The sequence below is a fragment of the Gallinula chloropus genome (genome assembly GCF_964237585.1).
Source record: "Gallinula chloropus genome assembly, chromosome: 1".
Classification (NCBI taxonomy): Eukaryota; Metazoa; Chordata; class Aves; order Gruiformes; family Rallidae; genus Gallinula; species Gallinula chloropus.
The window spans coordinates 210,318,097-210,343,114 of NC_140085.1; the positions used below are offsets into that span (position 1 = coordinate 210,318,097).

The window sequence follows — 25,018 nt, forward strand, 5'->3', positions numbered from 1 at the left end:
ACAGAGATGCTGCACAAGGTATTAGAGCCCCACACAGAATCACAAGGTTGGAAGAGACCTTTGAAGATCATCGAGTCCAATCATTCCCATCCTAAGCTAAACCAGATCCCTAAGTACCTCATCTACCCTTTTTTTGAACACATCCAGGGAAGGTGACTCAACCCCCTCCCTGGGCAGCCTGTTCCAGGCCCTGACAACTCTTGCAGGAAAACATTTGTTTCTAATGTCCAATCTGTCCCTGCCCTGGCACAGCTTCATGCCATTGCCCCTTGTCCCATCTCCTGTCCCCTGGCTGAAGAGACCATCGCCCACCTCTCTACAACCTCCCTTCAGGTAGTTGTAGGTGGGGAGAAGGTCTCCCCTCAGCCTCCTCTTCTCCAGGCTAAACAGCCCCAGCTCCCTCAGCCGCTCCTCAGAGGATTTGCCCTCCAGCCCCTTCCCCAGCCTGGTTGCCCTTCTCTGCACTCGCTCCAGGACCTCAATGTCCTTCTGATGGTGAGTGGCCCAGAACTGGACACAGCACTCGAGGTGTGGCCTCACCAATGCCCAGTACAGGGGCACAATTACCTCCCTAGACCTACTGGCCACACTGTTTTGATACAAGCCAAGATGCCATTGGCCTTCTTGGCCGCCTGGGCACACTGCTGGCTCATATTCAGCCTGCAGTCACCCAACACCCCCAGGTCCTTCTCTGCCTGACAGCTCTCCAGCCAGTCTCCCCCAGCCTGTAGCGCTGCAGGGGGTTGTTCTGTCCCATGTGCAGCACTCTGCACTTGGCCTTGTTAAACTTCATCCCGTTGGTCTCAGCCCATCGGTCCAGTCTGTTCAGATCCCTCTGAAGAGCACCCCGGATCTGGGCTGCTTTCGGGATCAAGCTCAGCCCCTCAGCGGACGGTGGAAGGGGCAGCTTCACGTCAGTCATCCGCTGCCTTAGAGAGGCTCCCGGCTGCCCACAGCGTAACCTGCCGGCGCCATCGCCCCCGCCTCCCGCCCAGCGCGCATGCGCGCCCGCCCCGGCGCCCCGCATCCCCCCCTCGCGTCCCCCCGCAGGAGACGGGAAGGGGTGCTGGCGGCGCGCGGCCCGCCACGTGCCCCGCCGCATGGCCGGGGAGCGGGCGGCGGGGAGCGCGCAGGGGGATGGGGGCGCCTCGCGTGCGCCCGCCGCTGCCGGCGGCCGCCGCTTCATCTGCTCCTTCCCCGACTGCAACGCCACCTTCAACAAGGGCTGGAAGATGGACGCGCACCTCTGCCGGCACACGGGCGAGGTGAGCAGCGGTGGGGAGAGTGTCCCTCCTGGGCCCTCCCCTCGGCGGGGGAGGGAAGTTTGGAGCGGCTGAGGTGATGGGAGCCGGGGCCCGGCAAGCGGCCTGCGCCGCTCGGGCCTAGGGCTGCTCCGGGGCTTTGCCGGCTTCGGCCCCCTCGTGGCGCCCGGGGACCCCCCCCTGCTCGTGGCGCCCGGGGACCCCCCCCTGCTCGTGGCGCCCGGGGACCCCCCCCTGCTCGTGGCGCCCGGGGACCCCCCCCTGCTCGGGGCGCCCGGGGACCCCCCCCTGCTCGGGGCGCCCGGGGACCCCCCCCTGCTCGGGGCGCCCGGGGACCCCTCCTGCTCGGGGCGCCCGGGGACGAGCCTGCTCGGGGCGCCCGGGGACCCTCCCTGCTCTGGGCACCCGGGGACCCCCCTACTTGGGGTGCCCAGGACGCCGGTGGCTGCGCGGGTTGCGTCTCAAGCAGCCGCCGGGCCGTCCTGCAGCGGGCAGTCTCTGAAGGAACACACACCCCCCCCCCCCGCCCCTTTCCTCTCCCCTTCCTCTCCCCTTCCTCCTCCAGAGGCCGTACGTTTGCCATTACGAAGGCTGCGGGAAAGGCTTCACGAGAGAGTTCCACCGCGCCCGGCACCTCCTCACGCACACCGGGGAAAAGCCGTTTGAGTAAGGCCGCCTGTTCTGTTTCTCGAAGGGGTTTTGGCTGGCCTGTGGGTGCTGCAGAGCACGCGTGTCTAGGTCTGGCCCGACAGCAGAGCTAACAGCACGGGGAATTGGTCTGGGATAGGTGCTGAGGGGAATGAATGGGCAGATCTCTCCCTTCAGTACAAAATTTAAAGGGAAAAGGAGTTACCTCCTGTTACTAAGCCCTTTATAGCTGCATGCCATGGTGTAGAAGCAAGGAGTTATTATGCTTGTTAAAAATACCTTCTAATATATCTTCCTGCAGCTTCTGATTGTAGCTCAGCCTCTGGCTTCTTGTGTCTTTTAAAGGAGCCTTTTATATTTGGGTTGTACGTAGTTATTCTTTGTGTATCGTCCGGTGTCTCCTGTGGCTGTCTGCCTAGGGAGCAAACTGCTGATGATAAGGACGTGCAGTTTCTTTGCAGGTGCACAGCTGATGGATGCAGTCAGCAATTCGGAACAAAATCAAACTTAAAGAAGCACATTGAGCGTAAGCATGAAAATCAGCAAAAGCAGTACGTGGTGAGTAATCACCTTTGGTGCTCCTTTTTGTGTACCTGGTGAAATGCTTCATAGAATCGTAGAATGGTCTGGGTTGGAAGGGACCCCAAGGATCACAGAGCTCCAACCCCCCTGCCACAGGCAGGGACACCAACCTTCAGGCCTGGAGCTACACAAGGCTGCCCAGGGCCCCATCCAACCTGGCCTTGAACACCTCCAGGGATGGGGAATCCACTACCTCTCTGGGCAGCCTGTTCCAGCCCCTCACCACTCTCTCTGTAAAAAACTTTCCCCTAAGATCTAATCTAAACCTTCCCTCCTTTAGCTTTAGTCCATTCCCCCTTGTCCTGCCATTATCTGCTCTTTTAAAAAGTTGAACACCCTCCTGCTTATCAGCTCCCTTCAGGGACTGGAAGGCTGCAATGAGGTCCCCCCGCAGCCTTCTCTTCTCCAGGCTGAACAAGCCCAGTTCCCTCAGCCTCTCTTTGTAGGGCAGGTGCTCCAGCCCTCTAATCATCTTTGTGGCCCTCCTCTGAACCCTCTCCAACAGTTCCACATCCTTCTTGTATTGGGGGCCCCAGATCTGGACACAGTACTCCAGATGGGACTTCAACTTGTTAATACTTGTATGAATTCAAGAACTGTGATGGAGATTTCAACAAACAGATGTAGACTGGGCTGTTGTTGTTTTGGCCTCTAATGGTGACTTAATTTCCTTAATAGTGCAACTTTGAAGGCTGTAACAAGTCTTTCAGGAAACATCAACAACTTAAAGTTCACCTGTGTCACCACACCAAAGAACCTCCCTTCAGGTAGGTGGATAATTTTAATAATGAACTTCTGACATTTCCCTTAAACACTGTAGTTGAAAACAGGTGCCTTTTCTCAACCTTTTCATTGGTGTGGCACCAGTTGGCAGTTGTTGTGGTGCCCCAACAGTAGCCATGGCTGCAAGCCCATCTCTTGTACTGATCCTTTGCTCACTTTTGAGCAGCAGCCTTAGTGCTCTGTAACTTCATCATTCCAGACGTTTTTCTGAGGATTTATTACTGCTTCACAGGAAAAATAAACAAAGCCTCTCAGTTTTGAGTTTGTGCAGTGTGAAACACAAGCACAGGAGGCTGCACAGTAATGAAAAATGCAGCTACTTGTTTTCCAGTAACAAGCAGTGACTTGGCTACACTGAACTGAGTAGTAGCTTAAGAAAGGTGAGAGGCTTTGGACTCCAGTCTGAGCAGCTGTGTGCTGCAGCTCTGTAATTTATGTTGACACATCAGTGCTGATCTGATGAAAACAAAGTCTAGTCTTGGCATTTCTTCCAGGTGGAACACACTTTACAGGAGCGTTCCACTCAAGCCCACTCCAGTGGCTGGGTGACAGGCACAGAAACACTGCCAGTGCCCTGCCTGCTGCTCTCACTGCTAGATCTGTGCAAACCACCTAAACCCTCTGCTTGTACTTTACACCTAGATGTAGTAATGAAGGATGTGGAAAGTACTTCTCTACTCCAAGTAGACTAAAGCGGCACGAGAAGATACACGAAGGTAACATGGTTTTTCTTCTTCTCCTCCAGCTGTGTTTTAGCAAATGAAAAAGGGCTGCTTCTAGTATAGAGAATGCAGGAAGGTGTGACAGGCACGAAGTATTCTGGGCCCAGTGGTCCTGACAGACAAAATGGGAACACCCGTTTGGAACAGTCAGATGGGATACAACCCCAGGGCGTTGCAGTGTATGGTTACACTGTACCTGGGGCAGGCTGAACAGAGCTCATGATGCCTTCAACCATTTATCCTCCCAACATGCTTCCTTGTCAGTAATTCATCTGGAGATGAGCTAACGGTTAAGGCACTAGCCTAGACCTCCAGAGATCAGGATTGGGTGCCAGTTCTGCCACAAACCTCTTACAGAGTCTTGGCAAAATCATTCAGGCTTGAATTTCTTAAGTTGTTAATGTACCTTTATGAAAGGTATTTAAGTGGGATCATCAGGAGGTTCTTCATGTATGTTTGCACCAATCCTGCAAACAACCAACAGCAACAAAAAAAAACAACCCAAAGGACTAGACAGAGGATGCAAAAAGCTGCAATTTATACTCCACTCCTTTCTTAAGACAGGGACTAGCTCATAGGTGTTTGACCTTTGTGGTTCTGGATTTTTAAATAGTGTTGACTCTGTGGTTTATTTCAAAACCATCCCATCTTCTTGATAGAATTGCAGAGTCTCTTTAGACTCTGGAATATTCCCATATGGTCAAGTTTGGTTTGGTTTGGGTTTGGGTTTTTTCCCTAACGTGTAATATAGAAATAATACATGTCATTACAGTTATTTTCATCTGATTGAAAGTGTATGGCTGGTGAGGAAGTACTTCTACTGAAGCAAGGAGAGAGGGAGTTTCATAAAATCATTTAAGTTGGAAAGGACCTTTGATTCAACTCCTTGCTTAAGGTGAGGTCAGTTAGGTCAGTTTGTGGAGGGCTGTATCCAGTCATGTTTTATATGTTTCCAGGGGCAGGGATTCCACAGCCTCTCCAGCCACTTGTGTCAGTGATCCAAGGTGTCTTTCTTTAAATCTGTTAGGATTTTCTCATACTCTTAATCTGTGTTGGTTGCCTCTTGTCCCATTGCTGTGCAGTATGGGAGGAGAAGGAATAACACTGGCCTTTAATTTTCAAATGCTGAAAGTGGAGCTCCCCCTCATAAATCTGGACTGTGTTTGCCAGAACCTTTGTGACTGTGTTTGCCCTGTCTAACAGGCTATGCATGCAAGAAAGAAAACTGCTCATATACTGGAAAAACTTGGACAGATCTTCTGAAACATAATAAAGACAGTCATACAGGTAAACTCCAAATGCTTTAGTAAATAGAACTATTGGGATGAACAGGAAATAAGCTGTTAAGTTTAAAGACAGGTCCTTGCAAAACTAACATCATCAATTTATTGTGTCTAGATAAGTGTCTCTTCTACTAATCATAGAATGGCATGAGTTGGAAGGGACCCCAAGGATCATAGAGCTCCAACCCCCTTGCCACAGGCAGGGACACCAACCTCCAGGCTGGAGCTACACAAGGTTGCCCAGGGCCCCATCCAACCTGGCCTTGAACACCTCCAGGGATGAAGCATCCACCCCTTCTCTGGGCAGCCTGTTCCAGCCCCTCACCACTCTCTAAAAAACTTCCCCCTAATATCTAATCTAAACCTTCCTTCCTTTAGTTTTAATCCATTCCCCTTTGTCCTGCCAGTGTCTACCCTTTGAAAAAGTTGATTCCCCTCCTGTTTCTATGTTCCCTTCAGGGACTGGAAGGCTGCAGTGAGGTCCCCCCACAGCCTTCTCTTCTCCAGGCTGAACAAGCCCAGCTCCCCCAGCGTCTCTTCGTAGGGGAGGTGCTCCAGCCCTCTAGTCATCTCTGTGGCTCCTCTGAACCCTCTCCAACAGTTCCACATTCTTCTTGTATTGGGGGCCCCAGATCTGGACACAGGACTCCAGATGGGGCCTCCCGAGGGCAGAGTAGAGAGGGACAATCCCCTCCCTGTCCCTGCTGTCACCCCTCTGCTGATGGAGTCCAGGATACCATTGGCTCTAGCTAGACCTTTACCTGATGAAAATGCTGCTCTGTACTACCTCTGCTGTGTGATTCAGTTAATGAGAAATTGTATAATGCAGAATTTCAGACCTAGATAATTCATGCTGTGTTATTCTCTTCCAGTCTCTGAGTTTCTTTGCAAAAATCCACTTGAAATCATTGTTCTGGAGGACTACTGGGGTTTGGTTCTGAGCTCCTGTAAGAAGCTGTCAATTAATACTCTGCTTGTCTCTCTCCCCCCTCAGAGCCAGTAGTATGCAGCGAGTGTTACAAAACCTTTAAACGGAAAGATTACCTCAAGCAGCATCAAAAAACACATGCTGTGGAGAGGGAGGTGTTTCGATGCCCCAGAGAAGGATGTGGAAGAACTTACACAACTCTTTTTAACCTTCAAAGCCACATCCTCTCTTTTCATGAGGAGAAAAAACCATTCTCTTGTCATCATCCAGGCTGTGGAAGAGTGTTTGCAATGAAGGTAAGTTGTGGGGGTGTTCTACACTGTTTTATTCTGAATCACAGAATGTGAAATCATAAACCTAAGGCCTTTTTCCTTGCTCTTTCTAACTGCAGCAGAGCCTAGTGAGGCATGCAGTTGTACATGATCCAGAAAAGAGAAAGCTGAACTTGAAAGTAAGTCATAATCTTGAAAAACTCCTCTCAACTATACCCTGTGATCTCAGTGGAGGGTAACTGTGGTTTTGAATGTGACTTCAAGCAGGAAAACAAGCCAGCTATCTACTTAATTGGGGAGAGGCTTATTTTCTGAAGCTCCTTTAAATAATGCAGTGATAATATTAGATTAATATATATTAATGACTTAGTCTTGAGAAGACTAAGGGGGGACCTTATTAATGTTTATAAATATCTTAAGCATGGGATGCAGGGGGAATGGGCAGCCCCTTTTCAGTGCTGGGTGGAGACAGGACAAGGGGCAATGGCTGCAAGTTGGAGCACAGGAAGTTCCACACCAACATGGGGAAGAACTTTTCCCCAGTGAGGGTGCCAGAGCCCTGGGACAGGCTGCCCAGGGAGGTGGTGGAGTCTCCATCTCTGGAGAGATTCCAGCCCCGTCTGGACGCCTGTCTGTGCAATATGAGCTGGGGAGCTGCTTTGGCAGGGGGGTTGGACCCCATGATCTCTGGAGGTCCCTTCCAACCCCTATGATTCTATGATACTATGAAATAATTCATTGGTTCCTTCCCTCTCCAAGACTAGTGTCTTTGCTCCATTGATAAAGTTGCTAATTGTGGATTGGTTTCTGCCAGGCAAAGCGCTCTCGTCCCAAGAGGAGCTTAGCCTCACGTCTGAGCGGCTACATTCCTCCTAAAACCCAGCCTGGAAAGGACCTGGCTGTGACAAAGCAAGGCAGCATGTAAGGCTGTGAAAAATGAAATACCAACTGTGGAGATTCTGACCCTGCAGTAGAGGTTAACTGTCTTCACAGAATGACCACTGCAAGGCTCAACACTACCTTTATTAAAAGTTTTGTGGGGTTGGTTTGGTTTTTTTTAAATAAGAAATTAACATTGTTTATACCTCTTCATAAAGTCACTGATGCAACTCACTCGACTTCAGATCTTCATTTTTATCTTTCTTTACTGAACTGTTTTTCTGGTTTTCCATCTTCTGGTGTGCTTTCAGCTCTTTGTCAGACATGTATCTCAAAATACAGGTGTTCACTCCTTCTCTGACAACTTTTGGCTTGGAAAGATAAGTGGCTTTCTCTGAGACAGTCTCGAAAATCTGATCAAAAAGCATGAACTGAAAAGGAGAAAAAGAGGGACTAAATTATACAACCACAGGTAGAAAAATATTTCAAGCACTCTTCTAGCTTGTGGTTTATTAGTTAAAACGAGCTAGGCACTAGTGCTGGTTTGAGCAGTTCAGTTTGCCCTCTTCTAGCCATTTGTTCTTTAGTGACATTCCTAAACGTGCTTATGAGTAGAGGGATTAAGCTGTTTAAAATTTAAGTTGAATTCCTGACCTCATCCTGCTTTGCTGTTTAAAGGTGCCTGTGAAAGTGACTACATCTGCATCCAACTCCTCCCCACCTTCCCTTTCCACTTGATTTGCGCCTGTTACGGGGCTCCCCTCTTGGAGGGCACTAGTGTTTTAAGGTTAGAAGAATGTGGTGCAGTCATACAACAAGCTGAACCCTGACACTCAAAATTTAGGCTTTTAAAGTTAAGGACAACTTAAATCTGGACTGTATCATGAAACGTTCTGCCCCCTCCCACATCCAATATCTGCCTCCTGCTGCCCCCTCATTGTAAATTTAACTTTTCCCAGCAATTTCATAGAGAGACTCATCAAGAAAACTCAATTAACTATGCACATTAAAAGGAAAAAAAAACAAATCTTATGTAGAATCTTTGTAAAAAAGCCATTTGTGCAAATGAAAATGCAGACCTGTATCAAGGCCCTACGATTATACTAGTAAGCTGCCACCAGCTCCCTAAAATCTCGACAGATGTTTACTTTGCCAGGCTTACAGTGTCATTCCAGTCATCTTCCACACAGCAATGAAAGACTAACATTGGCCAGTTCCACAAATGGATCTTCAGAAGAAAAGTTAAGTTACTGAAACAATCCAGCTCCAATCTGGCAGAAATTTTTTAAACTTTTCAGTGAGCAAACAGGCTTAAGGCACAGAAAGGAAAATTCCCTGAGCCCAGTTAATAAGGTGGTGCTGCAGAGGACTAAGAGTAGGCTTAGGCTGAGCTATCCAAACCAGTATTACAACGGCATTTTTAAGACAGCAGAGGGTGTGAATTGTCCCTATGGGACTATTTTCCTAGAACCTGTCACCTGGCTGAAGAGACCATCACCCACCTCTCTACAACCTCCCTTCAGGTAGTTGTAGGTGGGGAGAAGGTCTACCCTCAGCCTTCTCTTCTCCAAGCTAAACAGCTCCCTGAACTGTTCCTCATATGATTTGCCCTCCAGCCCCTTCAGCAGCCTGGTTGCCCTTCTCTGCACTTGTTCAATGCACAATACATTAAGAAAATGGTAGTCCTGAGTAGGGGAAGTTACTGCAAGTACACCTATTAGAGGAAACTGAGTGTTCCAGTTTCCAGGAGTGCACTTACCATGTCTGTATCGCTGCCTTTTGCTTGCCGGATGGTAACTTTCACGTGGTATTTCTTCTCAATCCACTGTGCTATCTGTTTAGTCTTGGTCTCCAGGTCGTTCTTGGCAATAGCTGAAGAAAAGGATAACTCCTTCTGCACCACCCCTGTTTAAAACAGAACTAAAGCTGTGGTTTGCTTAATGGCTGACAAGCCTGTACTAAATGCTGTCTTTGACAGCCTGTGGTGCTTTGCTTAACTGTCTTCCCCTGTCCTTCTCTTTCATGCACATTGAGCATCTCCCTCTCCTTGTCTCAGCATGCATCACTCTCACCTTAGAAGGTGGCTGCTTGGTATCTCACACTCTGAGTCTTAGCATGTTTGAAGCACACAGGGAAGTCTCTTCAGGGTCAGAAGGCTTAAAAATACTTTAATTACAGTTCTTCATACCACCCACAATGCAGGTTTAACAAAGATAAGTGGGCCAGCACTGGAATTAAAGATTGAAATTCTGCACCTAATAGCTCTGCAGCTAGACATCTCTATCCAGAGCCCATTTATTTGAATGGGGAAGTGCAATATTCAACTGGAAGTACAATGCCTGTATTTGAACAGATGAAGATCTCTCTCTCTCCTTTAGTGTTCTCTAAAGTAGTTACCATTTGAACAATATTTTTGTAGCTGCTTGAACAGAAAAACACAACTACTGCTATCCTGCTCTCCTCTAAAATCAGAAGTGCCAAAAGCACCGCTCCCTTCATTAGCCTGAGGGTAAGAAAAGAGGATACAAGGTCAGATGCCTTTTCCTAAATGTCTTTGCCAAACTCACTTTGTTAAACTGCAGGAGCAGGTTGACTTAAAAATAAACAAAACACCCCACCACCTCCCTCCCCCCTCAAAAAAAAATACAAACCCAAACAATGAAAAGCCTTCAACATTGGAAAAGTTGTTTTTCTTGCTCGGTACAAGAACGAGCTCCAGACTTTGTCTTCCTAGCAGCAAGCCAGGAGTGCCTGCTGGTGACACAATTACATTGGTGGTGCTCTGCTGGTATAAAACGACAGGCAGTTTTTGCCTTAGTAAAAGAAATTCAGTGAGTCTCATGGAACCAGAGCCTAGTTCTATTCACATACACAAAAATAGATTTTAAAATAAAAGCTGGCAGGTGCTAAAATAGTAAATCCCACGAAGGCAACAGAAGGCTTCTCTCTCTGGAAGACTAATCCAAAATGTTATTTTCACCACTGCAAATCCTCCATAGCTGGACTGCAGTGACACAGCCTTGAAGTTACACAAGAAGAGGACTGGATCTGCTGAAACCACTTGCAGTGTTTTTCAGGGCGCTCAGTGTCGCGCTGCCGCCAACGCACATACCTGGTTTTGGACTTGCTTTTTTCTTCTCTGCACGTCTGAGCTGCTCTTCATGGATCTGCTGCCCAGTCATCAGTCTGTATACAGGGGGCTCTGCGTTCTCACGCAGGAGAACTAGTTTCAGGTCATGCTGATCCATCAGTCTGAGCGCCTCTGCTCGGTGCATGTTCCCTAAGCTCTCCCCATCCTGGTTGATCACGTGCAAAATCCGATAGGGAATTCTTCGCCCAACGCTTCCAAATGCCGCTTTCTTTCTTGGTTCTGGGGGAGACTCTTCAGCTGTACAGAAGGGTTGAGCAAGTCCAAGTGCATTTGGTTTTCTGGAGTCAGGTGCCACCACCCTTTTTTGTGGCATTTGTGCCAGGAGAGTACCGAAGAATCGTTTTGTGTACCTGTTCTTGTTTCTGCTTGCTTGACACAGAAGTTTCATCACGCAGAAGGTAGTCATTCTGAGGAAAGGGGGGAGAAAAAAACCCCAAGTTACTCCAGTCAGTGAGATTCTTCTGGTTCTATTACAAAGACTCGACTCTAAACCTTAATCCTTAAAGCTGCTCTTTCAGAAAGATGCATGGTTAGTACATGGAATGGAAAATAAACAGTAATTTTGTAGTTAAACAAAGGGCTGTAAACCAAAGAAGCAACCTGACAAGGAAATGTTTATGAGGAGTTGGTGTCATGTTCAGTGTTTTACAATTTGAGCCTGAACTCCTTTAAAGAATCAAAACCTAGTTAATTTATCCTCAACAAGAGCATCTATTCTTACACAGCTTGTGTACAGAGAGATCAGCCAGTGGTTAAGAGGGAGAATTTATTTCAAATAAAAAGCCATGTCAAACCTAGTGTTTTCATTCCAGATTCTTTTCATGAAGTATCTAACACTAGGATTTGCTTCCTGGTACTGCTACTCCACTTTGGTTAGTGTTTAACTGAAGCCATATTAACAGAACCACCCTAATAACATAGCAAATGATGTGTGCAGTGTCTGTCAGCAGCCATCCCAGCACCTACAGCCTGACTCTTGTAAGGTTTGTAAGGTTTTTGACCACACAGAGCAAGACTGCCACATAGTTTATCTCATGGTTGACCACGCTTCTATAGTGTGCAGCTTGCAACACTAAAATGTGCATTTTACTCAGTTTTCCAAGTGTCATTTTGTGGAAATAATCAGCTAATTTGGTCTTCTATGGATTAAACCCTAATATTTCAGTAACTGTAAAAAAGAAAAGGGGTCTTTTAAGCTCAAGTTCCACAGATTCAGCCATGCTTCTAAGTGCAAACAATGCCTTAATTTTAAACCTATTTTATCAGACATTTATCAATTGAATCACAGAATCACTGGGTTGGAAAAGACCTTTGAGATTGAGTCCAACCATACCTGTCCTCTACTAAACCGTATCCCTGAGCACCTCACACGTCTTTTAAATACATCCAGGGCTGGTGACTGAACTGCCTCCCTGGGCAGCCTGTTCCAGTGCCCGATAATCCTTTTGGCAAAGGACTTTTTCCTAATGTCTAATCTGGAGTCCATTCCCCCTCGTCCTATCACCTGTCACCTGGCTGAAGAGACCATCACCCACGTCTCTACAACCTCCCTTCAGGTAGTTGTAGGTGGGGAGAAGGTCTCCCCTCAGCCTCCTCTTCTCCAGGCTAAACAGCCCCAGCTCCCTCAGCCGCTCCTCAGAGGATTTGCCCTCCAGCCCCTTCCCCAGCCTGGTTGCCCTTCTCTGCACTCGCTCCAGGACCTCAATGTCCTTCTGATGGTGAGGAGCCCAGAACTGGACACAGCACTCGAGGTGTGGCCTCACCAATGCCCAGTACAGGGGCACAATTGCCTCCCTAGACCTACTGGCCACACTGGTTTTGATACAAGCCAAGATGCCATTGTCCTTCTTGGCCACCTGGGCACACTGCTGGCTCATACTCAATTTACAGTCAACCAACATCCCCAGGTCCTCCTCTGTCAGACAACTTTATAGCCACCAATTGACTTTACCAGTTTTCCATAAACAGGAGATTTAGGGTGTCACACTTCCTATTCATAGCTGACTTTTTTCCAGTTATGAAAACATTTAGATTTCTTCCACATAGAAAGCAGGCACCTAAGTTGCATTAACTGGAAAATGCAGTTTACTGGGGACATTTCACCACAACCATCTAATAACACCGATAATGACATTTTTTCTTCTTGAATGGTTAAAAAAAGCATATTGGAATAAAGGTACATGGTTAAGACTTGGCTGCAACACATGGACTGGAAAAGAAATGATGCCTTCATACACCTTAAGATCCCCATTTCCAAATTAAAATGTAAATAAATTGTTGTAGACATCTATCCTGGCATGGTCTAGCCTTTCAAAACATGCCTCAAAAGACACTAGTGCTTGAAATTGAAGACTAGTGAAACTGGTCTTGGAGGCATCCCCTGTTGTTGCCTGGTTCATGGACACCCCCCCAGATTCTGATGCACCTCACCATTATCTGAATTTCGCTCCCAACTTCAAAAGCTGGCCATTTTTTAACAGCTGCCAAAACTCTGAAGAGCAAACTGTGGCTTTGGCGTTCCATGTTTAAGTGGCAGCGAGCACAGGAAAGGCCCAGGATGACAGGGGAAGCCGAAAAGCCTGTCACGCCGAGAGGAACTGGCAAGATCATGAATACTCCTGCCTTGGAAGAAAAGTGAAGCAAGGGAGTGTCAGGAAGCACTTGTCTTGTGCCACTGAACCGCGTTTTGCCTTTATGCCCCCTCATTCTTCGTTGCTACCAAAGTCTAACAGATCCCACCTGCCTCAGGAGGAGAAAGAGACTCTTTACAGAAGGCTTCTTCCTGCCCTAGTTCAGCACCTACGCGCGCTCAGCTTCGCGCATCCCTGCCAATCCTGAGGGGCATCAGGAGGAGTGTAGCCAGCAGATCAAAGGAGGGGATCCTCCCCCTTTACTCTGCCCTGGTCAGGCCCCACCTGTAGTATTGTGTCCAGTTCTGGGCTCTTTGGTATAAAAAGGACAGGGATCTCCTGGAGAGAGTCCAAAGAAGGGCTACGAAGATGATGAAGGGCCTGGAGCATCTCCCCTGTGAGGAAAGGCTGAGTGAGCTGGGACTGTTCAGCCTTGAGAAGAGAAGACTAAGGGGGGACCTAATTAAAGTCTGTAACTATCTGAAGCAGGGGATGCTGGGGGAATGGGCAGCCCCTTTTCAGTGGTCTGTGGAGACAGGACAAGGGGCAATGGCTGCAAGTTGGAGCACAGGAAGTTCCACACCAACATGGGGAAGAACTTTTCCCCAGTGAGGGTGCCAGAGCCCTGGGACAGGCTGCCCAGGGAGGTGGTGGAGTCTCCATCTCTGGAGAGATTCCAGCCCCGTCTGGACGCCTGTCTGTGCAATATGAGCTGGGGAGCTGCTTTGGCAGGGGGGTTGGAACCGATGATCTCTCGAGGTCCCTTCCAACACCTACAATTCTATGATTCTACAGCCCCCGGGGCAGGGGGCTCTGTCGGCAGCGCCAACGAGCGTCCAGGGCCCGCAGGCCCTGCGCCTGCAGCCGCGCCGGCCGGTGCCGGGGGGCGTGCGGCACCTCGGAGGTGTTTTCCGGCGCCGTCTCGTGTAAAATCGTACGGACGAGGGGCCGAGTTAGTCCTACGCGGGCCGGGGGGGCGAAGGGCCGTGCCTGACAGCGACCTGCAGCGCCCGGCGGGGAGGGAGGTCACCGCGCCTCCCGTGTGCGCCGCTCCGCCTCCCCCGGGCCGGGCGCTGTGTGGGTGCGAGCGGGCCCTGGGGCGGCGGCTCTTACAGCCTCGCTGCACGGAGCCCGCTGGGCTTTACTCGGCCGCCCCAGTCCGATCCGTCCCGCAGCGTCTTCCCCCCCCACGCCGGGCGGCTCTTACCTGCCGACCGGGCCGGGCCGAACCGAGCCGAGCCGCCGGCCCCAGCAGCTGAGAGGGCCGACCTGTGAGGGCGGAGAGCAGCCCGCCTCTTCCTCTTACCCTTCCTCTTCCTCCTCCCGCCTCTTTCCCCCCGCCCCCTTCGGGCCTGCGCGTCCCGGCGCTCGTCCCTTCGCGGGGGTGGAGCGGGGGGTGGCGGGGGAGGGGCCGTACCCGTGTCCGGGTGTCCCCCCCACGCCCCCGTGCCGATGCGTGTGCGGAATGCCCGGTCCTGCCCCCCTTATCCCCCCCCCTACCCCCAACTGGGGGAGTTGTGCGGGGCTGTAAGGGCGGCTGGTCGGAGATGCTGCGCTCGGTGGGCCTCCCAGGAAGGTGGTTTGTTGCTGGGGTGGGGGTGAGGGGGGTGTGTGTGTGTACCCGACTCACCCCAATACCTGGTTGTGTCTCGTAATTCAGAATCACAGAAGCATGAAGGTTGGAAAATACCTCCAAGATCATCCCCTGCCACCTCTATTACTCACTAATCCGTGTCTCTAAGTACCTCATCCCACCTTTCCTTGAACACCCTGAGGGATGGTGACTCCACCACCTCCCTGGGCAACCTGTTCCAGTGCCCAACCGCTCTTTCTGAGGAGAAATTTCTCCTGATTTCTACCCTGAACCTCCCCTGCTGCAACTCGCAGCCATCCCCTCTGGCCCTGTCACTGCTTATCTGCAAGAAGAGGCTGACCCCCACCTCACCACAACCTCCTTTCAGGGACTTGTAGAGAACAATAAGGTCTCCCCTGAGCCTCCTCTTCTCCAGACTGAAGTCCCCGTACCCCCAGCCGCTCCTTATAAGCCTCCAGACCCTTCACCAGCTTCACCTTCTCAGCCCCCTGAAGATGCTGCCCCCCAGCTCCCCGCAGGTAGTCACTCCCCCCGTCCCCACCAGTACGCAGCCACCTATCGCCAGTTGCGTGGGGCTGTGAGTCGCGCTGTGTGTCGCGACAGCCGCGCAGCTCGCTGTGCCCGCGCCTGGGCGAGGGGAGGGTGTGTGTGTGTGTGTGTTGGGGGGGGGGGGGTGCATGGTAGCGATGTGTCTGCAGGGGTCAGCAGCGTGTGTGTTTGTGGCGCTGTGTGAGGCCGCCCGAAAGCTCCGTGGATGTTTGGATCAGTTACCTGCTCGGGTAGGATGCTGCCTTAGGTGTGCGGGATCCGACTTCAAGTCTGGAGGCAGGAGGACTTGCCTTTGGAAGGGAAGCTGGAATGCACGTAAAGCCCGGGTCCCCGGCTGTCAGTAACACTGTAAGAGAGGAAAACACTAAATTTGCAGTTTTCCTGTTGTTCTGGTGGAGCAGCACATCAGCAGAGAACGTTTTTCAGGAGCTGAGGCCTTTGTGTTTACTGAGGGATGTTGTTCGGCCAGCTGGGAGCTGAAAACAGTGCCCTGGCTGAAAGTATGCTTGTGTTCCAAGTTTGGTACAAAATAAAGCCACAGGCAGCAGCTGGGAGGGAGCCCGTGTCCACTGTCCTTCCTGCTGAAAAAACAAACTCAGGATTCTTTAGCTTATTTGCTTTGGGCTATAACTCCATGACCCCTCATTCCTGTCCCCTCATCCTGCCCAGGAAGAAGTAATGCAATGAAAATCCAAGCTTCATCTTCTTGGTTTGACACCTTCCTACTCACAGAATCACTGAATCACAGAATCACAAGGTTGGAAAAGACCTTTGAAGATCATTCATCACTACGGGATGGTTTAACAAGGCCAAGTGCAGAGTGCTGCACATGGGACAGAACAACCCCCTGCAGCGCTACAGGCTGGGGGAGACTGGCTGGGGAGCTGTCAGGCAGAGAAGGACCTGGGGGTGTTGGTTGACTGCAGGCTGAATATGAGCAAGCAGTGTGCCCAGGCGGCCAAGAAGGCCAATGGCATCTTGGCTTGTATCAAAACAGTGTGGCCAGTAGGTCTAGGGAGGTAATTGTACCCCTGGACTGGGCATTGGTGAGGCCACACCTCGAGTGCTGTGTCCAGTTCTGGGCTCCCCACCATCAGAAGGACATTGAGGTCCTGGAGCGAGTGCAGAGAAGGGCAACCAGGCTGGGGAAGGGGCTGGAGGGCAAATCCTCTGAGGAGCGGCTGAGGGAGCTGGGGGTGTTTAGCCTGGAGAAGAGGAGGCTGAGGGGAGACCTTCTCCCCACCTACAACTACCTGAAGGGAGGTTGTAGAGAGGTGGGCGATGGTCTCTTCAGCCAGGGGACAGGAGATGGGACAAGGGGCAATGGCATGAAGCTGTGCCAGGGCAGGGACAGATTGGATATTAGAAACAAATGTTTTCCTGCAAGAGTTGTCAGGGCCTGGACCAGGCTGCCCAGGGAGGGGGTTGAGTCACCTTCCCTGGATGTGTTCAAAAAAAGGGTAGATGAGGTACTTAGGGATCTGGTTTAGCTTAGGATGGGAATGGTTGGACTCGATGATCTTCAGAGGTCTTTTCCAACCTTGTGATTCTGTGAATCTGTGATCATCAAGTCAACCCCATCCCTAGGCAGCCTGTTCCAGGCCCTGACAACTCTTTCAGGAAAAGAGCCTTCTTAAGAGGGGCTTGGTCCCACGTGCTGGTTAGTGAGGTGCAGTCATTTTGGTACATGTCATCACTTTCTGCTCTCCATCCTGGCAGGAGACATCCTAATTGTGTACGAAACCTGCACACTTCACGAAGTTGGTTCACAATCTGGAATTCCTTTGTAGCACCGTCTTCTTGTTAAAACCCCTTGCCTGCAGTGATGGACACAGGAAAATGCCATCAACAGGATTAGCTGGTTCATTAGGTGGTGAGCTGTGTTAACAGCCTGGCTGGCAACTGTAGCCTCACCTATATTGTGCACATGGTGCCTGGCTCTTCTGTCCCACTCTTTAGGTCATTGCTTGATATTGCTCAGGCTTTATGCCTCCACGGTCTTTGGGAACGGGGATTGCTGTCACTTCTATCAGCCTAAGGAAAACAGAGCTCAGTTTGGTGCTCTTGAAGCATAAATTATTGAAATTCTACAGTACCCAGTTGTGGAGAGCAAAATATTCCACAGTCAGGAAAGGCAAGGCAAAAAAAAATGGGGTTTTGCTGCTCCTATCAAGTGTGGAATTTGAATAACCATGAAGAGAAGTTCTGGCAGAGCTGAAACCTGGAGAGGTTCATTTTATTATTATTCTTTTTTTTGTCATCCTCAGCTCTGCAATATGCAGAGTTAGAGGAGACTTGTCAGCACCCCAGCTCGGCGTTAGCTCACGCTGGTCTGTCAGGGAGCCATCCCTGCAAGACAGATAATTTTCAGCTGTGTTAGTAGGACCAATAAAGCCAATAATGCTCTTCATTGTGATAAAAGCTACCTGCAGGAAAGCAAGGTCCTCTGGAGCGTACAACCTGCATTCCTTCTCTCTTCCCTTTATTTACTCAGTTGAGTTTAAACCTGATGTTTGCTTTGCTTCATGCCTTTCTAATTAAATTTAGTGTGTCCAGAAATAGTGCAGCCTTCTCGTGCTGTTTGTCCTCAATTAAAGTGATCTTTCTGGGGGTTCGTTGTGCTCTTTCTCCTTGTCCTTTGTCTCATGCCTGTTTACACTGTAATTGTGCAGGGGCTGTGGTTTTATGTGTGCCTGTCACAGTGGGACTGTGTCTTAGTTATTTGAAAGACACTGTCGTAATAAATGCAGTTAATAACAACTTTCTCCCTTCTATTTTGGCTGATGCACAATATTCTCAGTCATTTATTTTTTGGTTGGTTTTTTTTTTAATTATTTATTCCTAAATCTGCTTTTTTTTAATTGTTTGACATTTAGTTTCCCAAGCTGGTTAACAAAGTTGTTGTTTTCACTTTGCTATTTTTTTTGTGCCCAGTCAAGGCCTGTTCTGCTAGACCTCATGCCAGACCGTAGATAATTCATGCCCCAGAGAATTTAAAATGCAAATATATGAGGAGAGAGGGTGGTGGATGGGAAGCTTTCTCACCCTCAAACATGAACAGAGTAATGACCTGCCAGTGTGGATGTTATTAATGTGCTTTTGCAAGACTCGGGATGCTACTGAGAAGTTCCCTCACGTTTACAACTGATCTGTGGGGGGACTAAGGGTTTGATTGTCCCATGAGGATGTTGGAAACAGGTTCCAATCCTTCTGCGTTTTGGGGTCGATCTCCCCCTGGAGCTATTCATTCTGGGTACAGTTAGCTGCTTGTAATGCCCAGCAGAAAATGAGAATGCCCTTAGCTGGCCAAAGTGCTCACCTGGACAACCAAGGCTCTAGTCTATGTTCATTCAAACTCCATCATTCATTTTGTGGGAGGAGGAAGCTCCTTACACCTGCAAGGAGCTTGTACCTGCTGGCTCAGGGTGGCAGCCAGGTCTTACTTTGGTTTGCACTGAACACCTCGCTGCTTTCTACACTGGAGCCACAGGTCTCAGTACCTGCTACCAGAACACGTCAAGCATCAAACATGATCATCAGGAATTTGTTGCTGATACTGTGGGGTTTGTGCAGTGCCTGGGGCTCCTGTTTACAGACCAGCAGGAGTGGGTAGGACAGCAGGTTTTTTTTTTCCAGCCTTGCTACTAAATCTGTGATTAGTCTCCTCCACCGCTGTGCTTGCAAAAGCACTGAGCACCTAGAGGGCCACTTACCCAGCACGCCTAGTTTTGCTGGGTTTCTGTGTAATTCCCTCCTCTGCAAGGCATTTCAGTGGGGAAACTTTGGGGGAAGACTTGGAGAGAGTCACTTTTTCCTCCCCACTCCTGCTCTTTAGCATCAGCAGGCAGGGCCGTGTGTTTCTGCAGTCCCCCTGACTCGGAGAGGGTCTGTAGACTCCCCTAAGCACTCCTTGGGATTCATTTTCCCCTCTGTGTTTATAAAAGACTTTCACACATAATTTGGATGAAAAACTCCCTTGTGCTGAGCTGAGCATCACCACATGGCAGTAGAACATGTCAGAGTAAATAAACATGGTTTTAAAGGACACACAAGTTCTGGGTGTGTGGTAGGTCCAGATTCCTGGGTAATGCGGTAGCTCATCGACTCCTTTTCCCCCCTCAGCTTTAGAAAGCTACTTCCTACACACACTTCTCGATTTCATTCTAACAAGAGACAGCAAAAAAACATTAAGGCAAGCCCAAAATTCCTGTTGAGCAGTAAATGCTGACTGATAGATGCCCTGCATGGAATATACAAGAGCAGTTGAAAGAGCTGAAGTTTTGTTTGGTTTCTGAGATTCTGTTACATGAATTCAAGCAAATCTTTTGAAGAGGCATTCCCTGCCATTAAATTGCATGGGCTGATTTACTGAATTCCAGCAAAAAAACCCCTGATTCTGCTCCCTAAAGAGTGAGGCTGGCTGGATTTATTAAAACATTAATCATAAAGCAAGCCTGCGGGTCCCTGGGGCAAGGCACAATTAAAGTTACAACTTCCCAGCGCAGAAAGTTTTTTAACTGTCTAGTTTTACATCTTGACTGTAGGGAGAGGGGCTTCCACTGTACATCTAAGACATTGTTCTGCAGCCTTTGGAAGTTGCTGGGTTCAGCTGCGAGGATTTTAAAAGCTGCTTTTGTTGGCAGCCTAGGACACATCCCTGACCTTATTAAAGTGGAAGTGAAAGCTCTCTCTCTTTTTTTTTTTTTCCCCCCTTTTTATTTTTTTTTTGCAACAGTAAATCTACTAATTTTACAGTCAGTTGAACAGCAATAGATTAATTTGTTTAAAGTCTGCATTCACAAAGGAAACGTGAACTTCGCTGCCTTGAATACCCAGAAACTACAGTGAGATATTTAAAGGGTAGAAACTATTACAACTTGCCCTAGAATGGTCCAAGCAGTTCCCTGTCACCTGCTTCTCAGCACAGGTGCTGACCTCCCCGTCTATTCTATCCCTCCTGACAGACTAGCAGCCAGGCTGGAGCTTTGTGTGCAACAGAGGGAGCTTTTCCAATGACTGGGCCAGTTTTCTTCAGCAGCCACAGGAAGCAGAATAAAGAAGAGGTTAAGGGCCACCTCAAGGGTCAGAAGGGGTTAAATTTAGTTAACATCAGAGGTTATAGCTTTTAACAAGAGCATGAAGGAAACTTATTCGAAGATGCAATTTGTTTCTTCTTTGTCAACCATTATTTTTTCTCCCTCCTATTGATAGTGACAGCTTAACAAAGTTTTTCTGCTCTGGGGTTTTCATCCTTTAGAGGATAAAGAACTGGGAGGCAGGAAAAAAAAAAAAGAAAGAGATGCAGGTGGAAGACTTTATAAAGCCTCCATGATTTTCAAATTGAGGGTTGAAAGTAGGCTCCCTGCTTGGCCAAGTCAAAAATAATTTGTAAATGTTAAAAAAAAAATACACATTATGGACAGAGGAGCTGCTTCCCCCCCCCCCTTCCCAGTTGCAATATAACTTGCCAAGTGCAGTGTTTTCCCTGTGGCTTTACAATCAGACTGGTTTTGTTGGCATTTTTTCCCAAGGTAATCTTATTTTCTTTTTTTTTTATCTCTTTCTAAAGATGATCAAAGTCACAAACCCTTAACAACCATCTTCATCATCTCCCTTCAAGACTTTTTATCGTATAACACATGATGCTAGGTTGGGTTTGGGGTTGTTTTTCTTTGGGGGGGGCTCCCAATTTAATGAAGAATTGCAAACCCCAAAGTGCACTCAGTGGGTAGCTCCACTGGGAAGTTTCCATTCAGCTTCTTGGAATGCAAAGATGAGGAAAGTTTAAATCTTTCTGAAAACGACTGAAGAAAAATAATTAAAAAGTTCAGTAGGGTTTTTTTTCACATATGCAACAGCTCTTCTTCTGTCAGTCAATCTTTTCTTCAAAATTAATTGATAAAATATCTGCTTTGGTTGGGTTTGGTTTATCCTGGTACAAAGTAAAGGACTCAGATGTGAAAACTAATTAAATCTCATGATAATTCGTAAGTACAAACTATGCATTTTAGAAGTGTTTGTAGGGAGGTTTTTCCCTTTTAACATGTTTTCTTAAGGAAAAAAAAGAGCTTATGTGGTCATCCTGTCTTCCTATCCATCTGTCTTTCTGCAGGTTCTCTTGGCACAGTTTTAATTTCTTGGATACTTCAGCCCAGTTCAGCAATGAGATAGAAGCCTCAAGCCTACTGTATGATTATAACAGCTATAATAGCTATCATAGAATGGTCTGGGTTGGAAGGGACCCCAAGGATCACAGAGCTCCAACCCCCCCGCCACAGGCAGGGACACCAACCTCCAGGCCTGGAGCTACACAAGGTTGCCCAGGGCCCTGGCCTTGAACACCTCCAGGGATGGGGCATCCACCACCTCTCTGGGCAGCCTGTTCCAGCCCCTCACCACTCTCTCTGTAAAAAACTTCCCCCTAAGATCTAATCTAAACCTTCCTTCCTTTAGTTTTAATCCATCCCCCCTTGTCCTGCCATTATCTACCCTTTTAAAAAGTCGATTCCCCTCCTGCTTGTATGTTCCCTTCAGGCACTGGAAGGCTGCAATGAGGTCCCCCCACAGCCTTCTCTTCTCCAGGCTGAACAAGCCCAGCTTCCTCAGCCTCTCTTCGTAGGGGAGCTGCTCCAGCCCTCTAATCATCTTTGTGGCTCCTCTGAACCCTCTCCAACAGTTCCACATCTTTCCTGTATTGGGGCCCCAAACCTGGACACAGTACTCCAGCTGGGGCCTCCCGAGGGCAGAGCAGAGAGGGACAATCCCCTCCCTGTCCCTGCTGCCACCCCTCTGCTGATGGAGCCCAGGATCCCATTGGCCCTATGAGCTGCAAGAGCCACTGCTGGCTCATGTGAAGTTTCTCATCCACCAGAATCCCCAAGTCCTTCTCAGCAGGGCTACTCTCAAGGAACTCTTCTCTAGGTCTCTATCTATACTTATATTTATATTTATATTTATATTTATATTTATATTTATATTTATATTTATATTTATATTTATATGTTTCTAACAAGTTTTAAGATAATCAGTGGTTAAACAGTGGAGAGACCCTCAAATTAATGTCTCATTCTGGCAAAAGAATTCATCCATTTGACCAGACTAGTGTATGTGTAGGCGAAGTGCAAGGCTGAGGTAGCGCTGCCATGGGGAATTTAAAGATGGGAGAAGGAACAAGGACATTTTGAGGGCAAAGAGGCATAGGGAACCTGTTGGGGGAATATACATATCTTTAATTTTGATATTTGATATTGTAGGTGTGTTGTAGTAAATAGGAGGAACAGTGGAAATTATTACAGTGGCCACAGAGGGACAGCACAAACCTTGACACTTTAAGTATCAATTATTTCCATGCTGATGGGACAACTTTTGTTTGTTTACAGGAGAAATTTCATCTGATTTTTAGCGTTGCTGCAGACTGCAGGACCAAGGCTTGGGACTTGGAACCCACTTGCTGGTGTGTTAATGGACATGTCATGTGTTGGGTTCCCAGCTGTAAGACTGAGAGCTGATTTTGCTCTCCAGAGGGTTGGGTTAGTCCTTTGAGATGCATGTCATCACTTTGACACTTCTGGGAGGGTTCTTTCTGAAATCAGTGAATCTGAACTCCTTTTTGGTGGTGCAGACTGAATTTTCTCTATGGGGTGGCTGGCTGGTCTGGAGAAAGTCTGTTTGGCTCATGGATAGAAGTCTTTGTACTGGTATATTGTGTTGGTAGATGTAGATACTTGAGTCTTTGTACTGGCATATTGTATTGGTAGATGTAGATACTTGACTGGCAGAGGAGGGGAGTAGGAGAAGAAATACAGGGACTTCTCTGTTCCCAGAGATGGGCAAAACAGCATGGTCCAGCTTGAACAGCTGAGGGCTGTAGATCTTCTCTCTTTGGTTCACACATGCACTGGGGCAGCCTCTGCTGAGCAGGTGACTTCCTATGGCCTAACTGCAGCAAAAAACCAAAGAGAACAAGTGTGTCTTTCCACAGCCCAGACAATCTGGCCCAGGAAAACCTGACAAAAACTCCCACTTGCTATTCTGCTCACGAGCTGCCACCAAAAACTCAGCTGTGAGGAGAATAAGAGCATCTTTTTAAAAATGTAAAAGGGACAATTTTTTTTCCCCCTTCTGAGCTGCTCTTACAGGCTTTAAAGCATTAATTTCAAAAGCTTCACAAAGGCAGCAGGCATCAAACACACCCAGGCTGAGGGGAGAGGACTTGCAAAGTAAATTGTGTGGGTGATGGCTGTGGACACACCAAAGCAAGGTTATTGGATTGTTACAAGTCACTGATCACGGCTTGCTTTTCATGATAGAACCTCAGAGAAGAGGAGTTGGAGCAGCCCAGAGAGAGCCAGATCTGTATGGCCTAAATTTCACCTACACCTTTTCCTTTGTGTTTGTGTTGGCTGGGTGATTCTTGGCTTGGGAGGCAGGGGATGTGAGTTTTGATTGCTGTGCTGCCCATTGACGTGCCCTGTGACCTTGGACAAGTCACTTCATCTCCATGCTTCTCTCATCTTTTTGCCCACTTAGAGACTCTCTCCTTTTTTTTTTCTTTGCAGGGTCTTTCCCTAATTATATGTCTGGACCATGCCCAGCACAATGGAGCTGTGCCCTCAGGTTAGGCACCGCTGCAAGCTGAAGGAACAATGAAGAAACACTGCATTGAGTGCTTCACTAGAACTCTCCTGTTATCTCAGGGCTTCAGTGATAACCTTAATGAAATAAAAGTCCTTCAGAAGACAGAGCATTCCTGCCTACTACCCAAGTGCTTGCTTTTTGTATAGCATTTTGGACATGAAAGAAGCATCAATTATGATCCCTGAGTTGTCAGAAAATAATGATTTATAGTATTTACTGCTTTCTGAATTATTGGCAAGGTATTTTTTTCTTTCCTGAAACCTCAGCAGTAGACTCAGTACTTTGCTGTGCCTAGGTTTTTTTTTGTCAAATGGAGTTACAAAGCAACTTGCTGCTATGTATCTTTATCATTTTGGTATTTTTTTCCTTAACTTTGCTGTTCTGTGTTTGTGCAGTTCATGTCTCTGAGAATAGGCACAAAGTCTCCTCCAGAATTAATAACACAGTACCTCCAAAGTGTACCCTATTTTATCTCCATATGGATGGGGCCCACTGTCATGATTATTGGCTCTGCCCTACGATCTCATCAAAATCGTGTATGTTCTCTAAGATAAGCTGTCCCTGTAGATGCTCCTCTACCCAAAGTGTCACTATGTTTAAAAAAATAAATTAATATACCCTCAGAAGACAAAAACACCTCCAGCAACAAAGCATTCACACCAACCCATATCTGCCCTTGCAGCTCTGACTGCCCCAGCCGGAATTTGGGCTGGATTCTTGTAGGAGGTACACAGGGAAAACTTCTCCTCCAAAGTTTTGTATTTCACCCATTCCTACAATGCTCTGTCACAGAATCACAAGGTTGGAAAAGACCTTTGAAGATCATCGAGTCCAACCATTCCCATCCTGAGCTAAACCAGATCCCTAAGTACCTCATCTACCCTTTTTATGAACACATCCAGGGAAGGTGACTCAACCCCCTCCCTGGGCAGCCTGTTCCAGGCCCTGACAACTCTGTCAGGAAAACATTTGTTTCTAATGTCCAATCTGTCCTTGCCCTGGCACAGCTTCATGCCATTGCCCCTTGTCCCATCTCCTGTCCCCTGGCTGAAGAGACCATCGCCCACCTGTCTACAACCTCCCTTCAGGGAGTTGTAG

General features: G+C 48.3%; 2 protein-coding genes across 2 annotated transcripts; one reads left to right on the forward strand and one right to left on the reverse strand.

Annotated features, from left to right (window-relative positions):
* The first annotated feature begins 1,080 nt into the window (after window positions 1-1,080).
* Window positions 1,081-7,551, forward strand: GTF3A (general transcription factor IIIA). The gene is made up of 9 exons (XM_084266559.1): window positions 1,081-1,265; window positions 1,828-1,928; window positions 2,372-2,468; window positions 3,171-3,259; window positions 3,918-3,991; window positions 5,201-5,284; window positions 6,275-6,504; window positions 6,600-6,659; window positions 7,295-7,551. Exons 1-9 carry the CDS (start codon window positions 1,101-1,103, stop codon window positions 7,403-7,405), a joined length of 1,011 nt encoding a protein of 336 aa, XP_084122685.1. The 5' UTR covers window positions 1,081-1,100; the 3' UTR covers window positions 7,406-7,551.
* MTIF3 (mitochondrial translational initiation factor 3) lies at window positions 7,434-14,436 on the reverse strand. Its single transcript, XM_084266568.1, has 4 exons — window positions 14,348-14,436; window positions 10,472-10,917; window positions 9,119-9,264; window positions 7,434-7,790 (listed from the first exon to the last, which is right to left on the reverse strand). Exons 2-4 carry the CDS (start codon window positions 10,914-10,916, stop codon window positions 7,578-7,580), a joined length of 804 nt encoding a protein of 267 aa, XP_084122694.1. The 5' UTR covers window position 10,917; window positions 14,348-14,436; the 3' UTR covers window positions 7,434-7,577.
* Window positions 14,437-25,018: the final 10,582 nt, after the last annotated feature.

Excerpts from the sequence above, each read along its gene's own strand:
- GTF3A (XM_084266559.1), top strand. The coding sequence starts at position 1,101 with ATGGCCGGGGAGCGGGCGGCGGGGAGCGCGCAGGGGGATGGGGGCGCC. Across the intron at positions 2,469-3,170 it reads ATCAGCAAAAGCAGTACGTG|TGCAACTTTGAAGGCTGTAA; the intron begins GTGAGTAATCAC and ends TTTCCTTAATAG. Across the intron at positions 3,260-3,917 it reads ACCAAAGAACCTCCCTTCAG|ATGTAGTAATGAAGGATGTG; the intron begins GTAGGTGGATAA and ends CTTTACACCTAG.
- MTIF3 (XM_084266568.1), bottom strand. The coding sequence starts at position 10,916 with ATGACTACCTTCTGCGTGATGAAACTTCTGTGTCAAGCAAGCAGAAAC. Across the intron at positions 9,265-10,471 it reads AAAAGCAAGTCCAAAACCAG|GGGTGGTGCAGAAGGAGTTA; the intron begins GTATGTGCGTTG and ends TGTTTTAAACAG. Across the intron at positions 7,791-9,118 it reads AAGGCAGCGATACAGACATG|TTCATGCTTTTTGATCAGAT; the intron begins GTAAGTGCACTC and ends TCTCCTTTTCAG.